The 18,943-nt window shown below is 41.2% G+C and overlaps 2 protein-coding genes across 2 annotated transcripts; one reads left to right on the top strand and one right to left on the bottom strand.

Annotated features, from left to right (window-relative positions):
- The first annotated feature begins 1,282 nt into the window (after positions 1-1,282).
- On the top strand, positions 1,283-5,277 carry tp53i3 (tumor protein p53 inducible protein 3). Its single transcript, XM_007903282.2, is given in 6 exon segments — positions 1,283-1,426; positions 1,866-2,133; positions 2,740-2,952; positions 3,917-4,068; positions 4,070-4,120; positions 5,019-5,277. Coding segments are annotated over 6 exon segments (1,017 nt in total). The 5' UTR covers positions 1,283-1,288; the 3' UTR covers positions 5,214-5,277.
- slc25a27 (solute carrier family 25 member 27) lies at positions 5,277-16,506 on the bottom strand. Its single transcript, XM_007903284.2, has 9 exons — positions 16,117-16,506; positions 13,964-14,152; positions 12,571-12,655; positions 10,690-10,812; positions 9,630-9,742; positions 8,591-8,675; positions 6,969-7,061; positions 6,523-6,625; positions 5,277-6,429 (listed from the first exon to the last, which is right to left on the bottom strand). Exons 1-9 carry the CDS (start codon positions 16,193-16,195, stop codon positions 6,358-6,360), a joined length of 942 nt encoding a protein of 313 aa, XP_007901475.1. The 5' UTR covers positions 16,196-16,506; the 3' UTR covers positions 5,277-6,357.
- Between the last annotated feature and the right edge of the window lie 2,437 nt (positions 16,507-18,943).

The raw sequence follows: 18,943 nt of genomic DNA, 5'->3' as shown, positions 1-18,943 counted from the left end.
GGGGTGGGAGACATAGAATCTCAGGAGTTCCTGGGGTAGAGTGGGGCAAGGCCATGGAGGCATTTAAAGGTTAGGATTGCTCCCTGGGTTTTACAGCATTGACTAATAATAATAATATTAAACATTGTTGATACCTTTTATGCTGTAAGAAACATACACAATAGTATGATTGCTCACCAAGGTGGATAGTGTTGATTTTAGATTTACTGTGCTTTCAGTACCTCTTTGTGCTTTCGGTCATCTTCAACCCCAGCTCGGGTACCCAGTGTTAAAGTGCTTTGAGGCATTCGTCTGACCTAAAAGGTCCTAAATAAAGTGCAAATCATACTGTATCTATGGTGAAGTAAAATATGGAAAATAATAAAATAATCCATGATATAACAAGGATTATATTCACATCAGAGGAATGTTGTGCTTGCGTGCTCAAAAAAAGCTTTAAATGAGACCACAACTTCCAAAAGTGAAGGGGTAGTGTTTAGTTGCAGGTAAAAGATGATTATTAAATGTGTTTTTCCACATGAACATAGCTGACTTACTGCATGTAATTTCTATTGTGATTCACTTACTGTATTTTGCGATGGAGAGTTTAGTGAGTGACTCTGTGGATCCCTAAAGGTCAGTGATCAGTCTGTACAGTGTACTGTTGAATCCTCATTGGGATTCTTCAGTGCTGACCACCATGACAAAAGGGGCACGTAGAGGCCCAACAGACAGTAGTACAGCAACAACACATTGCATTTATATAGCACGTGAATAAAGTTTGAATGTTTTGCAGTAGCACAAACTCGGAGCAACGGATCCCCATTGAAAGCTGTTTCGCACTGTTGGATGGATGAACTATGATAATCTAATGCTCTTCAACCTTGAAAACAGATATCTCAGAGGGAAGCTTATAGCTAATATAAGATGCTAAGCAGAATAGTAAAATAAGACCAAAACAATAGGTTCAAGATTATAACAAATAATCTTTTTCACACAGAGGGTGAATGGTTAAGGAAAGTGATGCCATAACATTCTTTAAAAAAAAACACACTCAATTATATGGTGACATAATACTGGTCATTTAAGAAACAGCCAGCATTGGTTTTCTTGAGGAATGAAATAAGTCACGAAGCCTTTTACATCTGAACTCCCAGTGTGAGTCCGTAAAATTCTGCCCCATTCAATAGGGAGCAGAGGAATTTTGGGCTTGTTTGCTCAAAAATAGATTTTAATGAGACCACAGAAGGAATAGTGGTCAGTTGCAGAAAAAGCTGATTATTAAATTCATTTTTTATTGCAGAACAAGATGAAGGCAGTATATTTTGATCAGCCGGGAGGACCAGAAAATCTTTACCTTAAAGAATTGCCTACACCTCAGCCAAAGGATGGAGAGGTGCTCATTAACGTTTTTGCCACTGCTCTGAACAGGGCTGATTTACTGCAGGTAATTTCTATTATCAAATAAATGTATTATTATTATTATTAGGACCTTGCTGTCCTAGAAGAGAGGCAGCTCCTTGAGTCTTTAAATGAACCATTCATAGTCAGAACTCCAGGAAGACATGTTTAGTAATTGTTCATTATTGCATTACCTAAACTGAAATCTGATTCTCTTTTTAGAAAGGGGGTGAATTTTTTCAAGAAACCTGCGGAAAAGTTTTATGGACATTTCTTATTTAGATGTTGCTGCGGATAAAAAAAATATGGTCTACAACAACAACAAGATTCCATTTATAGAGCGCCTTTCATGTCGGGAGGACGTCTATTGGAATCTTTCAATAAAAAAATGCTATTTTGGGATTGGGAAGTTGATATTCACTGTGAGTGGTTGTTGATATTCTTTTAGTTTCAGTTTGAAACCTTTGGTGGCTTTGATGTTGCAGAGAAAAGGAATGTACCCTCCCCCCAAAGGAGAGAGTGAGGTTCTTGAACTAGAAGCTACAGGAACTGTGGTGGGCCATGGACATGGTTGTAAGGGAATCGTCTCCCTTGGAAGCAGCGTGATGGTGTTGTTGGCAGGCGGTGGCTATGGAGAGTATGTTACAGCTCCTGAGGAACAACTGATGACTGTCCCAAGTCATATGATCTTCTGCCAGGCTGCAGCCATTCCTGAGGCTTGGTTGACTGCTTATCAGCTGCTGCATTTTGGAGGTAAGAAATAAGTTTTCAACAAGACTACAACGTGTGCCCTCAGGGGAGCTGTGCTGTGCGAGTGAAAGTGCTTTCAGTGTAGTTTTTAACCACTACGATCAACTTTATTCAAGTACCTATTTTGAGTAATGGGTAGTCAAGAGCTCTTTGCAAAGAATGTATGTTTTGCATCAGTCATGTGCAGTCAAGTCTCAGCTTACTGGATGCATTGTCATTTATTTTCCAGTCATTCAGAGTGTGTTATGATACAGTATAATGAGCAAGAATAATTTTTGATAATAATCCTTGCATAGCACCTTGTACATCAGAAGGATGTTCCAAAAGATATACAGCAAAGTTATTTGACTGTGTTTTGCAAGCGAAACACAGCAACTAATTTGTGCTCAGCACAGCAAACTGTGCCAATGTTTATTCCGGGGGTGGGGGGGGTTTAAGCGAAGGGACAAAAAAAGTCTAAAGTGACTTGAATTGGATCATACATTAGAATCCTTGTGTGCATATTTTTAAAAGGTTATGTGTTTGACAGCATTGGGTGTATAAAATTATTATTCAGCATTGAATCCAGGTCTGCGATTATAATTTGTAATCATTTATTTTTTTGCTAAGCTAAGGTGCAGAAAGGAGACGTGGTATTGATCCACGCTGGAGCCAGTGGTGTTGGCACAGCGGTAATTCAGCTGACTCTTTTGGCAGGAGCAGTTCCCATAGTAACTGCAGGGACACCAGAGAAACTGCGAATATGTGCAGAACTTGGGGCAGCTGCTGGATTTAACTACAAGGAAGAGGATTTCTTAGAAAGAGCAACAGAGTTTACTCGTGGTGAGTTACAGAGGTCAGCTCATAGATTTTTTTTCTTTGCACCTTTCATTAGGACTGAGACTTATACTGTCAGTAACACTACTCCAGTACTTGACCCAAGCAGCCATTCCTCACAAGTTTGGACAGTGTATACGTTAGTCGGTTATTTAACCTTGAAGACCATTATATTTCAGCCCAACTCTGCCCTCACATACAATTTCCTCAACTTTCCAAGAGTTAACACATTGAAGTCAAATGTAGCAGTCCTGCCCAATAATAAAATTTCTACCCTCATTATGTATTTGAGACCAGGATTGTTGAGGCCAGTTGTACTGCCCCCACTAAACCCTGGCTGATATTGAATAATAGAGGACCACAGAGCAGGGAAGAAATGTAGGAGTCAGCATGACTCAGTGCTGCATCTTGTAGTCCATTCATTCAGAGCCATTGGGAGATTCCATTAACCTTTATGCATCCACTTGGTTTGGTCAAGTACTTGTCCAGAAAAAAAGCTTAGATATTCAGATGTTGAGTTCTGCCTGAATCATGTTACTCATCAACTTGTTGAAAGCTGCATCTCAAAGGCTTCTCCTAGTTTGCTTCCAGCACACCACACTATGGAGTAAGGAGACCACAGCCCCCATCTTTAATTGCAAATTTTAGTCACACTACTACGCACAGTTGCTGAGGACAGGCATTTATCCCCTCCACTCTTCAGCAGTCCAGTGGCACACAAAACAGCTCTCACAGCTAGCAGTCCATTGGCACACAGAACATCCCCCAGATATCATTGGCCCCTGGACCAACAAGGCTGGTGTTAACTGGACTTAATCTGTTCGCCTAGTTTGAATTGATCTTTTTGAAAGAATTGCAATAAACATAATGGTAAAATTGTGGGGGATAAAATGAATATTAAACTATGGCTTAGTTGATTCAGACTGTTCCTTGACTCTGTTGCCCTTTATGTTTTTTTTTGTCCTTTAAGATAAAGGAGTTGATATTATACTAGATTGTGTTGGTGGATCCTATTGGGAGAAGAATGTTAAGTGTCTGGCTATGGATGGCCGTTGGGTGCTGTATGGACTGATGGTGCCCAGTGACGTGCGTGGAGATATTCTGAAAGAACTGCTGTTCAAAAGACAAAAGAGGAAGTATTCGTACTAGCTTGCTACGGTTACGTTCTTTGAAGGTAGGTCTTTCATGCTATTTACATCTTTCTTGGTAACCCCTGAGCTTTGGTTAATGTAACACACCTTTGAAATGTTAGATTAGCCAGAATTATATGGAACGTTACAGCATGGAAACTAACCATTCAGTCCGATTAGTCTGTGACAGTGTTCATACCACATACAAGCCTTCTCCCCTAGCCTCTATTCCTTCCTCCCACAACAATGTGTGAAATTTCCTCTTAAGTATGTTCATTGAAGAAATACCTCTTTGGCTGAAACAGCTGCCTCTTGTCAGGTCAATCACCAAATTAAAGGGGACACCTCCCTCATTGATTTCCAATATGTGGAGGATAGTTGACAAGGCAGAAAATCTTCCTATAAATGCCAGGTCCATAGTGGACTGGTCCCCAATAGAATCAGATAATATTCAATGAACACCTAAAGTAGTAAACTCAACTCATGACTCTGATACAGGCACACATCTTTGCTCTGTGGAGATGTGCTAAAGGAAGTTGTTCATCAATCCATATTCCTAGTGCTGGGCTTCATTTTAACTGCTATTGATGATTAATGTACATTAACAACTTTAAACAATAAAACATTATGAAATACCTACACCTTTCATTTATGAGTGCAAGTCAGTGATGCATCGGTGGTTCATTTATTAATTTGTGCACAAATCTGGCAATTTATTAATTTATTAACCACTGATGAAATTTGAAATACAGGAACTCAGTAAAGCAATAACAATCATTAAAGAAAAGCAGTGGATGTTATTGTGGTAAAGTAAACCTTATAGTTGCTGCACAAGTAAGGTCTTAAGAATATTATATTGTATTTGGAAATTGTGAAACAGCTCAATTCGCAAAAGAAAAGTTATCCTGTAGGACCTGAATTTTTCCTGCATTTTTCCCCCAGCATAAAGAAGAACTGGTTAAAGCATTCACAGCAGATGTCCTGCCACATTTTGAACCCGAAGGCCTGCTTCAGCCAATCATTGACTGCATTTTCCCTATGGACAAGATAGCTGATGCCCACAGACGCATGGAATGTAACAGAAACATAGGCAAGATCATTATTGAGGTGAAGAAAGAAAGGTCTTCTCAACCTTGAAGAACATTTTCTGAAAGGGTATAACAAAACCAACTGTGATTAATCATGACTGTTGCTAAATCATTGGAAAGGATGAAATCTATACATTCGGCCTTCATTTACTCGAGGTTTAAACAGTTCTAGTATTCATTGTTATCTAATGTCTTAATTCCATTAGATAATGGAGCACTGCATTTCTCCCATCACATCTCCTTTCAAATTCAGTGACTTTGATTCCAAACCTGGCCCACTGATGGGATACTAATGTCACTTATTCCAACGAAGACACTAATTGCATTCACATCTTATTAACAAACCATGCCTCAGTAAAAAAAAATGTTGTACATTTGTGAGTACTTAAAAGAAAATACTTAATATTTTATTGCACTGCTGTTGCATAACCTTGGTTAATAGTTGACATTCATTTTGTCTTCCAGTGATCACATTGGATACTTTAATTCACATGAAACTGGGATTGTGCTTCTTGTTCATAACTAATATCCAGGGTCCAGAATGTGTACATCAACCAGGCTTCTAAGGCATGATGAAACTTATCACTATGCACAAGAGTATCAAAACACATATGCATGGAAAATTCTGTTTGTCTAGAATGGCAGGGGCACTTCCTGCTCACCCAATCTTGGAAAGTGTTAGGCACAGGTTGGCAAGAACTAAAGTTTGGAGAACCTGGAAACAATCAGTTTCATGCTCTTACATCTTAACCTCCCACTAATTGATTTCCATTACGTCTTCACTTCTTTATTGTAATCAGATTAATTAAAACTCCAAATTTCTTTAATTGTCAATTACATTTCAAGTTGTGCTCCATACAGAGCTGTAAAATAAAGCTGATATTTCCAACCGTGTTATATCTGTGAGACTGGTTATGAAAGGTTGAATAACTGTTAACCATAATTGAGTCATTCAGGGGGAACAAGATATAGTACTAGATGGTTTTAGTTCTCTTAAAGACAGTTTTATTTTTTCCCTTAAAATATCCTGAATGTTGTAAACCACATGTCAGGCTCTTTATAGAACACACCGCAGAAATCAGAACATCTCCAAGCTTTGCTTGTTTCCACATGGTGCTAACTGTTGTTTTTGTAGAAGATGTTGATTAAATTAAATCTTAATTGAGAGCCTCAAAACCTGTACGTTAAAGCTGCTAAAACGAGCTGACTCCTGCTAGCTTTCTGATCTGTTCAAAGGTGATCCAGAATGTCAGTGACCACGGAGCCTGAAATAGAAATACGTACATCAAGTTAACACAAAAACTAATTTTCTACATTGAAGGTAAAATAAAAATATCTAAAGATTTTCTAATGTTTACCATTCTCATCCAGGTTGGTAGAAATCCCTTATACAATGACCAGAACCCCTCTCCCTTCACTGACTGCATTAGACAATCAAAGGAGGACTTGTACAGCAAGCCCCTAAAAAATAATAAAGTAAAGTCAATGCTGTGAAGGTATCTTAAAATCAATGTACATTCTGGCAAATCCCCGTTCGCCCACAAAAAACAGTCACTCCACTTTACAGGATATACTGTGAAGCACTTTGAAACAATCTCCTGAGTTGAAAGGCGCTACACCAAATTAAGGATTATACAATTACTTAAATCCCACTTCAAAAAACTATTTAAAAAATGTCCATGCATAGAACCACTGGAATCCCATATTGTGTGGGATAAAGGTACCTTAATAAAGTAACAAATTGAATTTTAAAAAAATCACCATTTTATTGGCTTGGCTATTGGGCTGCACTCAACACCCTCACCTTCCTTGACGATCTCTTGGCTGGTTCATGATCCTGGTTTTAATTACATCAGCAGGGGTTCCCATCGTAGCAGCGACGACACCTGAGCAGATGCTGAAGTGAGAAACAACAACAACAACAAGATTTCATTTAGAGAGCGCCTTTCACGTCAGGAGGACGTCCCAAGGCGCGGGACAGTTGGGTCAGGACCCGAGCAGGGGGGAAATGGTCAGGGTGAGGGGAGGGAAGGTAGGGAGGGACCGAGGAGGGGGTAGAGAGTCGAGAGGGGAGCTGAAGGCACGGTCAAAGAGAAAGGTCTTGAGACCGGCCTTGAAGGAGGAAAGGGAAGGCAAGGTGAAGGCACTGGGGGATGGAGTTCCAGAGCCTAGGGGCTGAGAGGCTGAAGGCCCGGCCACCGATGGTAGGGCGGTTGGGGCGGGGGATGTGGAGCAGACCGAAGCCAGAGGAACAGAGGGTACGGGCAGGTAAGTAGGGGGATAGTAGGTCGGAGAGGTAGGAGGGAGCAAGGCCGTGAATAGTCTCATCACAGATGTCGAATGGTTTAATTGATCACATGAATGAAACAAAAACAAAATTACTTTGTCTGAACTGGCAGTTCTGCAGTGAGTTGATGTGATATGGCATGGAGAAGGGGAGAGGAGTTTTATTTTCGAGCATTGTGCAGCAATGAACATCAATTATAAAGAAAACAAATTTCAAATGAATTGTCGGGGAAACTTAAGGACAGGATTCAGCATATTCCAAGTAAATTAAAGCTTTGTTTTCAGTTACAAGTGAAGTCTGCATACTTACCCGGACCAAACTCCATGCCCACATCTCACCAGTTCTGGCCAGGCTCCACTGGCTCCCCATCACCGAACGGATCGACTTCAAGATCCTCACACTCGTGTTCAAATCCCTTCACTCTCTGACACCTCCCTACCTCTCCGACCTCACTCCCAATCCACCACACGGTGCCTCCACTCGACTGGCACCAGCCGCCTGCTCTCCCTCGCACCCTCTGGCCCACCATCGGAGGTTGTGCTTTCAACCACTACACCCCGAAACTCTGGAACACTCTCCCGCAATCCCTCTGCCTTCCCCCTATCAACCCTTTTTCAAGTCTCGCTTGAAAATCTACCTCTTCAACCGTGGTCATGGCCACCTCCCCTCTCCCGCTCGGAGTCAGGCTCTGCCACCCTATAAGCACTCTGAGACGTTACCCTGCGTGGAGGGCGCTATATGGGGTCCTGTAGCTCAGTGGTTAGAGTACTCGCTTTGCAAGTGAGAGACCTGAGTTCAATTCCCGGCAGGTCAGGGCGAAACCTTGGGCAAGTTTCCTTACTCCTCACGCCTAATAATAATCCCTCCAAAACAAAAAAACAATAAATTGGTCATTTTCAATCTACGACTGTTTGTGGGACATTGCTGTGCGCAATTGGCTGCCGCATTCGCCCACAAATATACAGTCAATTCACTTTACAGTGTCTTCTGTGAAGCGCTTTGGGACGTCCTCCCGACGTGAAAAGCGCTATACCAAATGCAAGGATTATTATTATTATTATTATATAAGTGCAAGTTGTTATTGTTATTGTTTGTATCAACATTGCTGCACAAAATATTCAAGAAAAATGAATCGGTACCTTGCTAAACTATGGCACAAACTGTTATCCTGTAGAGATGTGTTCCTCAATAAAGAATGTTTCACCGTATCATAGGTAGTTAGATCTGGAAACAGGAGAGATTGTTAAGAACGTTAAGACTTAAAATATATCGTGACATGGAAAGGGGAAAAAAAGGAATCTTTTCTGGGAGGAAAGAGAATTGAAGCATATTCTCAATGTCCCACTTGATTAAGTACTATGTTGGGTACTCCAGATGGATAAAACTTATTCAGATAAATTGACGTCTATTCCTACTTTGAATTGTATATCAAATCAATTCCAAACTCATAATAATCCTTGCATTTGATATAGCACCGTTCATGTCAGGACCCCTCAAAGTGCTTTATAGAATTTTACTTTGAAGTGTGTCAGCCCTCTCAACTTTGAGTCAGAAGGTTGTGGGTTCAAGCCTCATGTCCGGGACTTGGAATGACATAGTCTAAGTTGATGCGCCAATAAAGTGCCGGGGGGATGTTACATTATTGGAGGTGCTGTCCTTTGGATGATATGTTAAACCGAGATCCCATCTGCCTGTTCAGGTGAACTTTAAAGATCCCATGACACTATCCAAAAAGAGAAGGGAGTGTCTCCCGGTGTTCTAGCTAACAATCCTCCAAATAAAACTTGGTCACTCACTCCATGCCTGTTTATGGGGCATTGCTGTGCACAACTGGGTGTTATGTTTCGCCCACAAAATATGGTCAATCCACACTATGTCCTGTGAAGTGCTTTGAGACCTCTTGATCACATGATAAGGCGCTATATCAAATGCAAGGATTATTATTATTACTATAAAATGTATTTTGTTGGTGAATGTGGCAGCCAATTTCCGCTCAGCAATGTCCTACAAATGACTATGATGTGAATGATCATTTGTATCTCAGGCATTTTTGGCTAGGACAATGGGATAAAGTCCCCTTCAGCAGGATCACCTTTGTGAGCTATATTTTCTCAATGCAATTACTGCAAACACACAGTGTTGTTACATCACACTTTTTTAAAAAAATTAAAGCTGTACCTCCCAGGCTCACCAAGGCAGCTCTCTGTACATTCGGCAGCCATCCAGCCCACAATCCACGGATCCCACCTTCAGACAGAATCTTCATCAACGCATGGTACATCCCATGGACTCTGCAACAACATTAGGATGCCAAATATTCTAAACTCTCGGGTTTAGTCTGCGCTGTTAGCTGATCTCTCGTGGGACAGTAGTGGAAGGGTGATTCAATTAGTTTTCGGATCCCTGGCTTAAGGAGGGGAAAATCAGGCATGTTTTTCCAAGACGTGATAAAAGCTTTAACAAACGCAAGGATTATTATGTTGTTATTATTATTATTCCTGATCTCTGTCCACAGTATTTGTGGACATCAAATGAGGATCGCATCTGGAACTATAATGGTGCCTTTAAATAGCTAAATAGCCGGTCAAACTTGTAATTTAGTTTCACACGATGAATGATAACTTAGGCAAGATACCTGGGCTGCAAAACATCCAGAAAAAAAGGAATAAACTGAATGAGTCATCCAGTTAAAAGAAAGTTTTAATATGTGGTTATTTTTATTGTAATTGTTGATTTTTGTGGAAAGAAAGGTTGCTCCCATTCCTGTGGCTCCTCACAACTACATATTCAGCCAAGGCCAGAGTCAGCCAATGTAAGCGATATGAAGGGAATACACTGCCAGCATCCCAAGCATGAACAGAGTACAGAAGAGGCTGGTGGGGTCAAGTGTCAAATGGACCTCAAACTCTGATCCTTGATTTATTCCTACATTATGAATTGAATGTGTTTTCCCTTACCTTGTGTTCCTAGTGCAGTAAGCTTGATTACTACAGGATGGTTAGTTAGCTTGTTACCAAAATATTTATGCTCAATGAAATCAAGGCTTAAATACAATAATAATCCTTGCATTTGATATAACGCTTTTCACATCTTCCAGATGTCTCAAAGCGCTTCACAGAATATACTGTAAAGTTAATTTCTATATATTTGTGGGCGAACGCGGCAGCCAATTGCACACAGCAGTTAGGTATATGCATTGCAATATATATTCGATAAGCATCTGACCTATGTGTCTCACCGTGGTGGTTTCCCTTCAAGTCTCCTCTTCCCTTCCATCTGCATCTGAACTTTCACCAGATCTGTTGGGCTGGCAATAAATTGAGCAGTGGCACCAGACATCATTCCTACTAATGTGGCTTTCCTGAAACAAAATAAACAACATAAAAGTTAATGTTTCATTACTTTAATCTTTAAATCCATTTGGCATTTATTCATTCATAGTGGAGTCCTGTAGCTCAGTGGTTAGAGCACTCGCTTTGCAAGCGAGAGACCTGAGTTCAATTCCAGGCAGGGCGAAAACTTGGGCAAGTTTCCTTACTCCACACGCCTAATAATAATCCCTCCAAAAACAAAAACAAATTGGTCATTTTCAATCTACGACTGTTTGTGGGACATTGCTGTGCACAATTGGCTGCCGCGTTCGCCCACAAATATACAGTCAATTCACTTTACAGTGTGTTCTGTGAAGCGCTTTGGGACGTCCTCCCGACGTGAAAAGCGCTATATCAAATTCAAGGATTATTATTATTATTATTCCCCTTTCAGCATTGAGGCCAATCCAGGCCACAGTTCTCCACCACCCCATCAATGGATATCAAGTTAGCTAATGCCAGGAATTATTCAAGTGGTACTTAATCTTTCGGGTCTCAGGGACATTCACAACCCCAGATAGAAAGTGCGGAAGGACACACCTAAACAAGGAAAATGGGCCAAGAAAGATATGAGGGAAAGTGGGCATAAGGGATTTTAGCCTTATAAAGAATTGGAAAAGCTGGCTTCCAAATTAAGGCAATTTTCCAAATTAACCAGTTAATTTGGAAGAATCTTGGTCAGGACTCCAGGAGAAATTCCTTTCACTTTTCAAACAGAATCACAAGAACAGACTGGATGAAGCTGACCCTTCAGCCATCTAACCTCATCCCTCCATAACACTCACCCTACCTTTCCCCCCCATCACTGCATCAAGCTGCTTTTTAAATGAGTCTAATGTCTTGGTCTCCATCACCTTTCCTGGCGACCTGTTCCGGTCATTGATTGACTTTTGTGTAAAGAAAAACTTCCTAGTATCTGTCCTGAAATTGCCCTATACAAATCTAAACTACAGCCTCTGGTTGTACTGTCATAATGCATCCTAAAGTAATGATCTGGGTTTACTTTTTCTATCCCATTTTAAAATCCCACCTTTGTGAGGTCTGCTCTGAGTCGTCTTCTTTCAAGACTGATGAGCCCTAGCTTGTCTAGTTTTTGCTTATAGCTCATATTCCTCTTAACACTGTGGATCATCCTTGTTGTTCTCCTCTGTATCGCTTCTGGGGCCTGGGGAGCCCCATTTTGGCACAGTGACCAGAACTGTATGTAATAATCAAGGTCTGACCAGAGCACTGTACAGCCTGAGAATGACATCTGGGCTACTGAACTCACCTGATTTTATAATATAGTTACAGTATATAGCATCCTGGTTGCCTTGTTTATTGCTGCCTCACATTATTCTGACAGTGAGTGAAGAGTCAACTGACAGCCTCTAGATCTCTTTCAGCTTCCCCCTTGGCAAATTGGTCTTTCAGCTTCCTGCTTGGAATCATGGGACCTTTCAACATACATGTGAACAGACAGGTGGGATCTTTAATATCTTATTCGAAGGCTAGTTTCTCCAGCAATACATCGCTCCTCAAGTACTGCAATGGAGTGTGACTGTGAGCTGATCTTGACATAAGGCTTGAACCCACAACCTTCTGACGCACAAGCAAGAGTACTGTCATCTGATCCAAGCTGATGTCCTGTGGATAACCTGTGACCTACAGGTCTAACGGAATTATGCAAGTTTATTTTCAAAAATACAACAATTCATGAACCAACTAAAGTACATGTATTATATGCTTCGCAGTAAGTAGCTACTTGCCACAGTGGGAAACTGCCATCTTCATTCCTGCGGAATACCAGATCGCGCATTTGTTCATACAACGCCATCCGTGAACCTGTATACACTGGAACACACCATAGGAAAGACAAGTCACCAGTGAAACTGATATTCACATTCCACGTGTGTAACAATGTGCAATGTTTTGTATGTTATGTTAAAACTAACACAATAAAGTTGCTCCAGACAAAGTGGGTGTGTGTACCACAGAATCCTGAAAGGAAAGATAGTTTGTAAGCATGTGTATTGAGGATACAGAGAATCACAGGGAAATGGAAATAATGAGAGTTGTCATAGACATAATGGCACCGTAAGCTACATGAGGAAATGGCCTATTCCTGTTCCCATGTTGTTGCATTACCACTTTCCACTAGCAGGTGGCAGGTTGACCCATTTCTAGCTTCTTTGAAAAGAATAAAACATTTTTGAAAATGTTAATAGTATCTCAGAAAAGTAACCATAGCCATCTGAAGTTTATGGTAGATATAAACTAAAGTATATTAAAGTGACCCATCCTCTTGAGTTGTTTTCTCTTTCGAATATACAGCTGAGTTAAAGACATACATGGCTTCTTTAAAGGCAAAATTAGGAATCTTTAAAAATTCACAATTGCAAGAAGGAAAGCTTCCTAAGACAATTTTATTCAGTAATGTATATCTAATGCCCAAATGCATTTTGCCTTCGACGCCTACAACATTAATGAGTGGCTTTGGCTTGAAACACTTTGGGGATTAGTTTGTCATCACTTTGAACACACCACAGCCTTTGATAGGATCTGGACCATACACTTCTAACCAACTAAACAGCTTCCATCAAAACAACAGCAGAGGAAGCCAAGGTAAAATGACCAACATTTATTTAAATTTGCATTTATTAATTTAATTTCATAGTTTATGTTACTATCACAGTGATAAACCTATACCTAATGTTTGAAGAGGCCTTAATAATGTCACATTTATAATATTAATTTCATGCATGTGACCCTGAATATAATATTAATGTGATATTATTGCATAAGCTGAATACTAACAGAGACATTATGCCTGAACGTCTAGGGATTAATATGTCCATAATCAGAGAGCCGTAGAAATAGAATCAAATAAATTTACAGCACAGAAAGCCATTTGGGCAATCTTTTCAGTGTCATTTACCTACGGTTTCCCAATACCCTTATAGTTATGCCTTCTTTAGATATATATTTTGTTGCCTTTTGAAAGTCAATATGGATTCTGGCTCAACTACTGACTCCCAGCAGGGTATTCCATCTCCTAAACACTCTATGCATGAAAAAAAAGATCCTCGTCTCTCTATTTGATCGTTTACTAACAAATTAAAATTGTTGCCCAGTTCAATCTGAACCCAGTTGAATACTCACCTACATGTCTGAAGATAGCAGGAGTGACGCCTTGCCACAGTTTAAATAAGCCCTCTTCCTTCACTATTCCTACAGCTGTTCGGATCATCCCCCTGTAAGGAACTGCTCTTCTACGGCCTCCATGCTGATCCTGGACTGCTTCTCCTTGAATCTGAAGTCTGGTTTTAGTCAAATCTAGTGGAAAGGTCACTAAATAGAAAGAAAAAAGATTATGGTCATTTTAGAGTCACAAGTAGCAAGGCAATTAAACTAAGATCCAGCTATTCATAGATTTTTCATTGCCAACCTGTCAAATCCTGTGAAATATAATCTTGGTGTGTCTCAAGTGGTTCTCTAGCTAAAATCTTGGGTCAGCAAAGAATAGTACAACTGTGCAACAACCAGTAAGGGGAAGATGCTTTGTAAATGAATGAAAGAAAGTAATGCATTCTACCCAGAGAATCTGAGCCAGGAGTTAACTAACTCTGAGAAAGCTGCTTGGAACCCAAGATCAGGAAGTGTAGGAGTGCAGTTCCCATCGCCACATAATCGAGAATGGAAACCCCACAGTGAAGCCCCATCTCACTACCCAGGACACAACATTACCTCAAAACATGATTTCATAGAAAAATATTGTTGTTAGATCAATGAGATCAATAATGCTCTTCCTTCAATGCAGGACTGAGCTGGAGAATCAACCTACACTGTGAATTCAAAGTCCCAATATCAGGCTTGAACTCACAAGGTTTGAATTTACAAATTCTGACCCAGGCACAAGAGTGCCACCAACTGAGGAATGTTGATACCAGTAGTGAAGGAATTCTGTGTTTAAATTTTAAATTCTCACTGCAGTGAAGTGTCTACCTGGAATATGAGCACATTCAGATAAGACCCAGCACATCAGCTGGTGCTAAGATGACATTGAATACAAACAGAATTGAATCAAGTGTTTGCACCGATTACATAAAGGTAGTTTTTACATCAGGATTTTCTACTTCAAACAAACCTTGACCTCACCAAAAAACTGTTCACCACAAGTCACATGAGAAAATGTCAGCGTTAACTCAGCAATTTTAGTTATCATGCCCTCTTTCAGAACATTAGACTATATTAAAGGCATTCTCACACTTATTTCATGTTTGCAAACAATCAGCACAAGGTTCATCAGGTCTGACGTGCAAGTTGATGTATTTTGTACTGTCACCAGTGATGACCTGAGCCTCTGTCAGTCCTGAGTAGTAAGACCATAAATGTACATCAAAGACTCAGGGAAAATATTATACTTGGGATTTTCCATTGGAAATATATACAGGATTTTCCACTACATAAATACATGTAGTTGTTTTTGAAGGAGATACTGTGTATTCTATTTCAACTCTATTTTATCACTCTTCTTGTTCAAACGCCCCTACAACCAGTTAGGCACCACATCACGCGTTTTACAAAAGAAGAATTTCATATTCACATCCAGTTTAGCAATTCACTGGTTATGTCAAAAGAGGGTAAATGACAAGAGTTAAAACTTCTCACAAACTAACTCCACAGCTACTGTGTAAACAAAACTTGATTCCTGCAAGAGTATGGAACCAAAACCAAGAGTAAATGTGAAGTTGGTGAGTTCAGGTACAACCCGTTCTATCTGTTCAGATGGGCATTAAAGATCCCATGACACTATTTGAAAAGTGAAGGCAGTTTCTCCCCAGTGTCCTGGGAATCACTCATTCACTTTCAGGCTTTTTGTGGGGCTTCGCTGAGCACAAATTGTCAACTGCGTTGGGTGGGGTAAAAAAAAGCAGTCACTACGCTTTACAGTAAAAATCCTGCGAGGCGTTTCGAGACCTCCTCCCGATGCGAAAGACACTGTTCCGAAAGCGAGGATTACAATCGTTCTACAAAACTTTGCACTTGTTTTTTTAAAACCAAACCTAAATCCAACCACTTTTTTTTTTGCAGAAGGTATGCAAATCACAAGCAACTTTTGGGATCCAAAGTGCATGTGTGTGTGGGTGTGTGTGTGAGAGAGAGAGAGGGAGAGAGGGAGAGAGGGGGAGGGGAGAGAGATGTCAATTGAAAAGAGAGAGAAATCCTGAGAAGTGAAGCCCAAAAGAAAGAATTAGAATAATAATAATAAATAATAATAATAATAATAATAATAAAAGGTGAGAAAGCAGCACCTGTTTCAGCCACAGCAGCAGCGCAGGCTGACAGCATGAACTTAGTTGCTGGTCTCCACCTGCCCCCTTCCTGGCTCATTCCTCAGTCACTGAGCAACTACAACCCACATCACCTCCCTCTGCCTCCACCAACACACTCTGTATCCCAGGGACAACGTCTCACACTCTTGTGCAAAAGCCAGTTCGCTGATTTCTGCAGAGTTTCCCCCTCCCTCTCTCCCTCCCTCCTGTCTCCTTGAACAAGAATTTTTTTTAAAAAAAAAAATTGCAGCAAAAAATGGTTCGAAACCAACGACCACTGGGTCTGCAGAACAAGCTTCCCAGTTTGCAAAAGCTTCTCCCTCCCTTCCTTCCTTCCTTCCTTTCCCCCAGCGAGGTGGCCGGGAGTTGTTGCCTGGTCTGTCCTCTGTTAGCACTACACCTCCCAGTGTACAGTGGCAATGGTGCAAACCCCTAACTTCTCACTGGAGGAAAGCTCTGTGCACTCACTCAACTCGTTGAAAGGTTACAGCACTTGCAAACCACCCACATTGGGAAGACCAGAACACTCCCCCATCCACCTTCCCCCCCTCTCTCTCTCGTTCCTTTTTTTCTTTTACATTCTGCATTCAGCTTTTAACAATAATGATTACCAATAATTATTATTAATTAATAATAATAATCCTTGCATTTGATATATATATATTGCATTTCACAGAACTCACTAAAGTGAATTGACTGTATATTTGTGGGCGAACGCGGCAGCAAATTGCGCACAGCAATGTCCCACAAACAGTCGTAGATTGAAAATGACCAATTTATTATTGTTTTTGGTTTTGGAGGGATTATTATTAGGAGTGTGGAGTAAGGAAACTTGCCCAAGGTTTCGCCCTCTGCCTGGAATTGAACTCAGGTCTTTCGCTTGCAAAGCGAGTGCTCTAACCACTGAGCTACAGGATTCATTATTAATAATGAGTATTAATAATGATTATATGTTGCTATATTGTTGCTATTGTTTTACAATGTGCATTGCGAATGTTTTGCAAAGCTCGAACCTTTCTTTCTGCAAAGGATTTATTGTTACCTGTGTCGGGGAGAAATCCACCCAGGTGGAGATTTCAATGTTAGTAAGTGTCCAAAAATAAACAGTCACTACACTTTTAGTGAATCCTGTGAAGCGCTTTGAGGCGCGGACATAAAAGCCGCTATTGCAAAAGCTATTATTATTATTATATTATTGTGACAGTCGAGGTAGTTCCAAGGACTAAATAAGAAATACGGGGGAGATGCTCCACTTGAGTCTTCGTTTACTCTGTTAGCATTTCATAGCATCCAGAACTTGGCAAATTGTTAAACGCAGCCTTTGTGGATGTTTGTGGGAAATTGCTATGTGTAAATTGGCTGCTCCATTCACCTACAAATATAGTCGCTCAGTGGCGCTGGAGCAATTTTTACACTGAAACCCCTCCCCACGCTGTGCCCCCTCCCACACCTCAGCCGCCTGTGCGATGATAAATAATCGGGAGGCGGGGAGCACCCGGGAGGTATGATGGCGGTGTCTGGGGGTATGATATATGGGGGGAAGAGCATGTTGGGGAGCATCCAGGGTGATATATGGTGTTCTGGAGATCTAGTGACGGGAGCTGTATCTGGGAGTTGGTGAAAATTTGAGGAGAGACAGGAGTGCCCAGTGCCACTGTGTGACGGTGCCTCGAGGCCGGGCTCTCCCATTCTCCGCACTGCTCTCAAGCTTTCCAGTGGCTGCCACTTACCTACTGGATATGCTTGTGCACCATGTCCTGTGGGAGCAGCTGTTCTCGCTCTGGCCCGACTCACGCCACATTCCCAGGCACTGATCCCACTCCCCCACCCCATTCACTACACCTGCGTGCCTGCCTGGCTGTTTATGAGTGCTGGGAAGTTGGGAGAAGCCGGGAGACATGACACTGTGGGGAACAACACCAGCAGCTGCAGGACCTCTGTACTTCAACCAGGTGGTGTTGCCATGCCTTTGGAGGCACTGCACTTTGCAGAAAACTACTATTTTCCTTTGGATGGATGGGGGTGGGGGTAAGCAACAACAACAACTTGTATTTATATGTAGGACAGTGACTTGGAGCACTGTGCAGTGGCGGGGTTGGATGCCAAGTAAGGGATGGGGGGGAAGTGACCAAAAGTGTGGTCAAAAACGTTGGGCTTCAATGGGGATATTGTCATTCGTATGATGAACTGGGATTCTTCCCACTCAGCTCCTGTTTGTCTTACAAGCCGAACCCTAACAATTCGGATGTTCAAAGCTAGAGAAGAACTGAGAAGATTGACAGACAGTCTCAAGTTAGCAACTTGTGTGATTTTACCTGTTTAAACTCCAGCAGTACCTTAGCTTGGGGTACTGCTGGAGTTTAAACAGGTAAAACCTGTAATGGAGTCCCCAAGCCTTAACTTGTCTAACACTCTGAAATTAGGTAAGCAGACTGCATTCCTCTGGAGAGAGAATGCGCATTTCATTCCTTTTGCATATGTCAGCCATCTCGCTGACCAAAAATCTTGTTACAGAACTGTGCGCAGTGCTTTGAGAAGCTTTGACCTGGTAAGGAGCTTTATCAATGCAAAAATTATTACTATCTGCTGGGGAGAAATTCTACCTGGATGTAGATTTACTCCATTTTCTTAATGTAGAGAGTGTAGAATTTGGCAAATTGTTGAATTCAGCCTTAAATTTGAAGTTGTCCTCATCCTGCCATAGACTTTTTCGGCAAAGCACCTGCACACATTGGGCTGATGCCTCATTAGCATCACTCACCACGGTGCCTGGAATACTCTTCCTCTGTCCCTATGCCTTGCCCCT

Source organism: Callorhinchus milii, unplaced genomic scaffold (genome assembly GCF_018977255.1).
Source record: "Callorhinchus milii isolate IMCB2004 unplaced genomic scaffold, IMCB_Cmil_1.0 Scaffold3, whole genome shotgun sequence".
NCBI classification, from domain to species: domain Eukaryota; kingdom Metazoa; phylum Chordata; class Chondrichthyes; order Chimaeriformes; family Callorhinchidae; genus Callorhinchus; species Callorhinchus milii.
The sequence above is the reverse complement of the archived record's forward strand: the minus strand, read 5'-3'. Positions and strand labels throughout refer to the sequence as shown.